This window comes from Leptonotus elevatus, chromosome 14 (assembly GCF_054856555.1).
Source record: "Leptonotus elevatus isolate MCC_2025b chromosome 14, RoL_Lele_1.0, whole genome shotgun sequence".
Classification (NCBI taxonomy): Eukaryota; Metazoa; Chordata; class Actinopteri; order Syngnathiformes; family Syngnathidae; genus Leptonotus; species Leptonotus elevatus.
This window is the reverse complement of record NC_141252.1, coordinates 12,508,950-12,516,361: the sequence shown is the minus strand read 5'-3', so window position 1 is coordinate 12,516,361 and position 7,412 is coordinate 12,508,950. Positions and strand designations below refer to the sequence as shown.

General features: G+C 43.0%; 1 protein-coding gene across 1 annotated transcript; it reads right to left on the bottom strand.

Moving 5' to 3' along the window:
* Positions 1-947: 947 nt before the first annotated feature.
* cyp1c1 (cytochrome P450, family 1, subfamily C, polypeptide 1) lies at positions 948-3,903 on the bottom strand. The gene has a single exon (XM_086095326.1). The coding sequence runs from the start codon at positions 3,783-3,785 to the stop codon at positions 2,208-2,210; it is 1,578 nt and encodes a 525-aa protein (XP_085951452.1). The 5' UTR covers positions 3,786-3,903; the 3' UTR covers positions 948-2,207.
* Positions 3,904-7,412: the final 3,509 nt, after the last annotated feature.

Below are 7,412 nucleotides of genomic sequence, written 5' to 3'. Positions count from 1 at the left end.
CATTCCAATAAATAATACGAGGAGATTTCCATAAAATGTATAGGGTTTCAAGTAATGATGATTGATACCACTTTTTTTAGACTGATACCAGTATGGGTCAACTCTTGAGTAGTCACCGATACCAAGTACAGATACCATTAGTACTTTTGATACTTAAAATGTACCCCCATATAAATCCAATTCAATCCAATCCACTTTATTTCTATAGCACATTCTATAAACAAGCACATAGAGTTCGACGATATAACAAATAAAAACAAATTACTACAAAAAATGAAAAACTGTCAATATAATGCTAAAATCCAATAAATAAAATAAAATAACAAATAATGACAGATTAATTTAAAGAAACACCTATATATCCCCAAAAAATTAATTTTTCATTAAAATTGTATGAAATTTGTAGCTTTTTTTCTTTTCTTTTAATTTCTAGCTCCTCAGCCACTGTCGCGAGGAACAATACCTTAAAATAAGGCTTGTATTGGCACAATACTGATACCTGGTGTCAGTATCCGCCCATCCCTAGTTTTAAGGTTTCAATACAAGACAATACAAGTTTCATCACGACCCTGTGTCATGTGTTGGTCAGTCCAAAAGAGTCTGTTATGTGTATTGCGTTAATTTCAAACAGTTGTGAAGTCTCTAGCATGTGTGCATGTGAGTGTTTGTGCAACAATAGGAAGGACTTAAAAAGTCATTGTCTCGTGGTCTGGTTGTTACGCGGCCACAAATCAAGGTTTGTTTTACTTAAAAAACCATGTCTAATGTCAAAGAAATAAACAATAGCACTTAAAAACAATGTCTATTGACAAACAAGTAGACAATGGTGGCTGTCACATGTTTGATTGTATGGTAGACATAATAGATCCACAGTCAGTCAGTCAGTCTCTACTGCGGGATTTTATGTCAATACAAAAAATAAAATGAAATTAAATCCAGACACAGAAATCACTCAACATTTTTTATTGTCATTATCAGTATTAAGTTCAGATATAGCTTATTTTTTTTCAAGCCGTCACATGAAGCCCCCGCCTGAGTAGTTGGTTGCAAAAGGTGAACGTGCACTGAGCGTGCAGGCCGAAAAACCGGTGCAGGAACATCCGTGTAGCTTTGAAAACTTTGTAAACAAACATAGTCATGATAATGCCTCAAGGGGAAACAAAACATGGCGCACATCTGTGCTGTGTGTATTGGTGGGAGCGTGTTTGGCAGGCGCCGTTCGGGGGAACACTGGCCGGCCGCAAGAAAAGTTTCTGCACATTTTCTCTGATGGATGTTGATGAAAGACTTCCTCTTCACTTCCAGGTTCTCTTTTCCCTTTCATCATCCCGCTTTATTTCAATGTCTTCACATGCTTTGAATACAGTAGATGATAGTAGACAGATATTCTTATATTTAGTGTTTTACCCAAAACGTATAAAACCACATTGTAAATGTGACAAAGGTTAAATATATTCTTATTAGATATGACGACTGAGAACAGTGAGTCAACAAGTGACTGTAACATTCGCAAACATTTCTTACATTACATTGTTAGTTCTAAATGGGCATTAAAGGTCTGTAGATGCCCCGTGTGCAGAATCTACATGCAAAACAAACAAACTCTTTAACATTGTGTAGAACATTTGGGGAACTTTTTGAACTTCTTGCACAAACCTGAATTCAGATTCAACACATTCCCGATGCATGTTCAAATACATTAAAGGAGGAGTCACATTTCTGGATAATAATATGTTATATGTGACCTCACTCGTCTAAACATGACATTCATTTGTGGAATACGATTTACGAAGCAAAATTAAACCGTTTGTATCCATTTTGCCACTTGCTGTCGACTGAAGATGACATCACAGTTGCTCAGGGCTCAGGCAATGACCAATCACAACTCACATGTTTTCTGTAGCTGAGCTGTGATTGGTTGTTACCTGAGCCCAACTGTGATGTAATTTTGACTCGACAGCAAGTGGCAAAATGGCCGCCCCCTGACATGGATGAAAACGGCTGGATTTTGCTGCTTAACTCATAACCAGGATACCGTATTTAGACTAGTGGGGCTGAATATAACATATTGTTGTCAAGAATTTTGTGAGGTTGTTGACGTCCCCTTTAAATAGAAACATTTTACAAGAAGACTACGCACTGTTAGATGCCACTGGCGGGGAAAGAAGTGTGAAGACGTCTCTGCTGGTCTTGAGTCACAATTCCGCTCACGCTGGGGAAACCAAGCCAAGTAACTTTCCTCTGAGCTTGGCGGTGACGCAGTATCTGAGGGGCTTTAACGAGAGCCCGTAGGCGCAGTCCTGGGTGACGGGCTGAGAGGGGTCGCTCTCTAAGCCGCACTGGTGCAACAAGACCGCCGTGAATAGAAACGCTTCCACCTTTGCAATCTGTTCGCCGATACATCGCCTCTTACCTATTGAAAAAATCATCACGCTGTTGACGACGTCCTTATCGAGGGTTCCGTTGTCAGCCAGGAAGCGCGAGGGGTTAAAGATGTACGGATCCTTCCATTTCAAGGGGTCGTGGTTGACGGACCACTGGTTGATGAAGACCACCGTGTCTTTGGGGATGCTGAGACCTTCAATGGTGACGTCCGAGGTGGTGGAGTGAGGGATGGTGATGGGGACGAAGCTGGTGAAGCGCATGGTCTCGTAGATGAAGGCGTCCAGGTATGCCAAGCTGCCGCGGTCCTCGGTGGAGGGCAGTCTGTCCGGACCCACCACTTTGTCGATGAGGTCATGCAGCTTGGCTTGCTCCTCGGGATATTTGATCAGCAGCAGGACGATCCACTGCATGACGGTGGATATCGTGTCTTGGCCCGCTCCGATCAGATCCGTCACCGTGGCTTCGACGAACTCCTTCGTCAGGCCGCTCTCTTCCCCGTGCTCGATCACGTTGATGATGGCGTCGCTCATGTCCCGGGTCACATTGGGATCGAAGGACTCTCTGTGCTGCGCCACTTTGCCCGTCACGTAGGCGAAGAACTCCTCGTTGAGATTCTTGAAGTTTTCGTAGATGCTGCGGACCGGGTTGGGGAAGGACTGGAGCCACGGCATGACGTCAACCAGGCTGCCCGCTCCGACCGTCTCGCCGAACTTGTCCAGCCTCATCAACATGGTCCTGAACTCCGGATCGTCATGCCCGTATCGCCTCCCGAAGCAAAGAGCGCACAAGACGTTGGCAGCAGCTACCGTGAACTCGTGAGACGGGTCGAAATATTGTCCGTCGGCGCCGTGCCGCAAAAACGCCTGCACCAGTTCCATCGCCTCAGCCATCACGTGCTGCTCAAAGGCTTTTTTGGTCTGACTGTTTGCAGAGGAGAAAGCTCTCAGGCTGGACTGGGCGATTTTCCTATGCGCCTTCCACTGTTTGCTGTAATTAGTAAATGTCAGGCTTCTTCCTCCTGAGATCATCTGGAAGGAGAGAAAGTTCGGTCTGCCGGCAAACTCCTTGCTGTGCTGTATCAACGCCTGACGGATGGCCCTGTCGCCATTCAGCACCACAATGTCACTGCAGCCCAGCCTTATCTGGTACACGTTACCGTATTTTTTGGCCAGTTTGGCGAAGGTGATGTGAGGCATCTGGCCCAGCTGCATGGCGTTGCCCACCACGGGCCAGGCGAAGGGTCCCGGCAGTCTTCGCTTCAGCCTCAGGTTCCTGAACCAGAGGCATGCTTCCAGGCAGAAGAGGAAGATAAAAGATGCAACAAGAGCAGGCTGGACCTGTCCACTCCACTCTCGCATGATGCTGCTGCTCTTCACAGCAAAGTCAGCGTCCACTGCCATCGGGACAGATATTCAGACACTGCTTTCAAAAAAAGAAGAAGAAAAAAATTGGAATTAAATTCTGAGGAGAAATGTTCCGTAAATGCCAGGCAGTTTAGTATAAATAAGTTTGTCTCAAGTTTTTTTTTTTTTTTTTTTTGCAGATGATTTAAGGTTTGAGTGGCCGACTGCCTCCCTCCACCTTATATATTTTGCTGTTAGTGGGCAGGGCTCGGAATAGATGTCATACTCCTCCCATCGAGGAAGTCCTGCAGACCCCCATTACATGATCTCCCTGACGCGGAGCGCTCTCACAAGCGAGCGCCGCATTTGGGAGCGCACGCGGGCTGGAGGAGTAGAGACTTTATAACCGGTGAAAGATTTAGTGGCGAGCGCGTCGCGCCAGTTTGTTTTACTAATTGGAAGACTGGCAACGTTTGCACTTCTGTCCGTGCAACTTTTTTTTGACATGCCTTTTTAATTCCTTCTTTTTCGGTCATTGGAAGGCTAACTGTGCTCAGAAAAAATATATATGTAAATGGTTTGTGTGACTTTTGGTTTGCAGTTGAAGTTAATGTACACTGTGGATGAGTGATTTATTGTGGTAATAGTTTGTTTTGGTCAGGACTTGGACTTTGAGGACTGTGCACTTTAAATGTGAACTAGTTTATTAATGAACTCTACAATACATGTTTGAAATATTTGTTTGTGTAAAATACCTGTTAATTTTAAATAATTTGTGATGAAAAAAAAGTATGTTTTAACAATTTATTTAAATAAATGTAATAATAATAATTACAAAATAATAATATATATATAAATAATAAATAAAAAACAGCACAAATAAACAAACAATAAATCAGAACTATCAGACTATATAAACAAAGTGATAGTCTTCACTTGGCTAAAACGTATAGAATAGCTTGAGGGCTGACACAATAGACAATGCACAATAATTAAGATAAGACAAGATACGACGTTACTGACCACACTGCAGGGAAATTCAGCAATGAAAGACAATACAATGAAAAAGAAAAAAAACCCATCAAAATACCAGATGAGAGACAAATATGTGCAGACGTATAAAATATTGATGCGCCAGTGCATGCAACTGACTTTGCCACATGGTCAGCTTTCTTGCTGCACATATATTCTACAGCGGGGGTTACTTGAGTATGTTCAGGTGGCCCACTTTAAGGTGGGCATTTGTTCAGCGGGGGTTTATTGGATTTAAAGAATTTCATTGCCACACCATGGATTTGCAAAAACATTTGGCACAAAATATAATACCTGTTCCAGGTTAGCCCAGTAAATCCCAAGCCTTTTGACAATAAAGACAGAATAACATTTACAACTTGCTCAAACAAATGAAAAAACACAACTTGCGTGACTGAATAATACTGTAAACACAAAGCATGCTTGTGGGAATTTTTCTATAAGTGATGGTGTCCTTTCACCCGCTGCTTTATTTTCTGTCATGTTGCTCAAACGCCCGATGAATAATAAATGATAAAAAATACTGTAAAGGAATGATAAAAAAAATAATAGAAAGATGACCAAACAATGTGTCTTCTATCTAAAAAGGAAGAAAAACACGTCAATTGATCAAACTTTTGATGTAACGATCTTACATGAACCGAGCTTTTTCTTTTCTTTCTTTTTTTTTTTAACAGAAAACAATTGTATATCAATTTCAATATCGGCATCCATTCGGTTAACTAGTCAGTAGCACCCTGGCTTCAAGATGAACGCATTCATATGCCAAAAGTGTGCTTTCCTCGTTGCAAATTCAAATGGGCAGTTTTACTGTCTAGACCACCACTTGTAACGTTTCCTAGGTAGAAAAAATATCATCTACTTTCTACTTAGTAACATGAACTGTTACATACGGCAAAACTAACGGCTGGTAATGATAAAAATGAGTCGATATTGAGTGGTACAAGTTAAGAAATTTGCCACATTACATTGTTTATGCAATATGCATATGACTACTTGCACACTTTATTGAGAAGAGGTTGGAGGGATGGGGTGAATCAAACCATTTTTTAGGCAAGGTACTTTTGTTTATGAAATATTATGTTTTTACCAAGTACTGTATGGTTTTAAGTTTAACACATATTTATTTTGTTTAAAAAAATTTTTTTTAAAGAGAGTAAATAAAATCTCAAGATCTCTCAAGTTTTAAGGGTTTAGACACGCCTACGGCGTGGTTTAAACCTTTTGCTTTTAATTAAGTGAAAATGTCATCATGCCTAAATTATGTCAACAAACAGGAAGGTAACAATAAAAGTTTGGTGTATCACAATGTGTCATTCTTGTTCATTGCTGACAAGAGGGCATTTACAGATACGGAGTTGTGCTGATTCCCAGCCTGGAAGCCGTTTGTCTGTAGAAATGTGGCGTGGCTAGGAACCAAAGCCTCCACAATGATTCCTGGGTTAACCAGAGAAATAGCAATGTCTTTGAATACACTGCACGGGGGGATGACTGTTTCTTCTCTTTTCCTATAGGAGAGCATCCCCCCGCCCCCACCCCAACCCCCCCTCGCCTTAGTCTGCTCCTCGCACACATGCGGCCACTTGCATCCCCATCATGCTAATTCGAGCCAGGTTTGTGGCTGAAGAAGAGGGTGGTAGGGTGCTGGGGTGGGAGGGGGGCGGTCACGGTGGGGGGGTCATGTGTTCATTTTGCGTGTGGCTGCTGTGTTTGCCTGTGATTACCTCTTGTAACCTGGCTGTGGGAGGCTGCCCCTGACCCGGCGTTGACTCTAGCTGAAGGCATCATGTGCGTGTGTGTGGGGGTTTGGGGGTGGGGGGGTCTCTCTATATGCTGCATGTGCTGGTGGGTGGGGGAAGTCAGTATGCGGAGACAGGACCAATTGTAGACCAGGCTGCTCTGGCTCTGGAGCTAATCATTGTTTACTAGTCTCATTTCCACTTCTCAGTGAGCTACTGTCACGCACAGCACCGACGGGGAGGACGGAAGAGAGGGAAAGGGGGTCAGGTTTTGGATCGGACTGGGTTGGGTGGGGGGTGGGGGGGTGGCAGTGAGAGCAAAGCCAGGGGTCCAACAGACATTTGGGGAGCTGGCGAAACTTAGGAAAAAGTAGTGTAGCGTGCATATAGGAGCATTTTTTTTTCCTGAAAAGCTGTAAACACACCAACAAAAACATCCTGTGGGCAGGCACCTCCGCAGACAACCAGGAGGCAACCACAGGGCATTTGTGCTTGGACTTGGTCACGTCTTTATATGCCAGACCACGATCTGAAAGCAAGTTAACTGAGGAACATTGTCAATGTCAGACATGATTGTTGTTCGCGTGAAAAGGCATTCAAAGTGATCTAAAATGGTATGTAAGCAGTATTTTGTTACATGCTTTAAAAAATGAGCAGCCCCCCCACACACACACACACGCACACACACACACACACACACACACACACACACAAGACTGAAGGGAACACTTCAAGGACTGCGGTCAGTCTCACGTGCCAGCCTTGGTTAAGTGCATAAGTAAAATGTTAAATATTTGCTTCTAAAGAATGCCAATTTGTACTCTTCCGCTTTCGGAATGGCACTTTCCATCTTTTTCTATGAACTGGGGTGCTTAAATCCCCCTAATAAATTTATAATTTGAAGTTGAAGCGT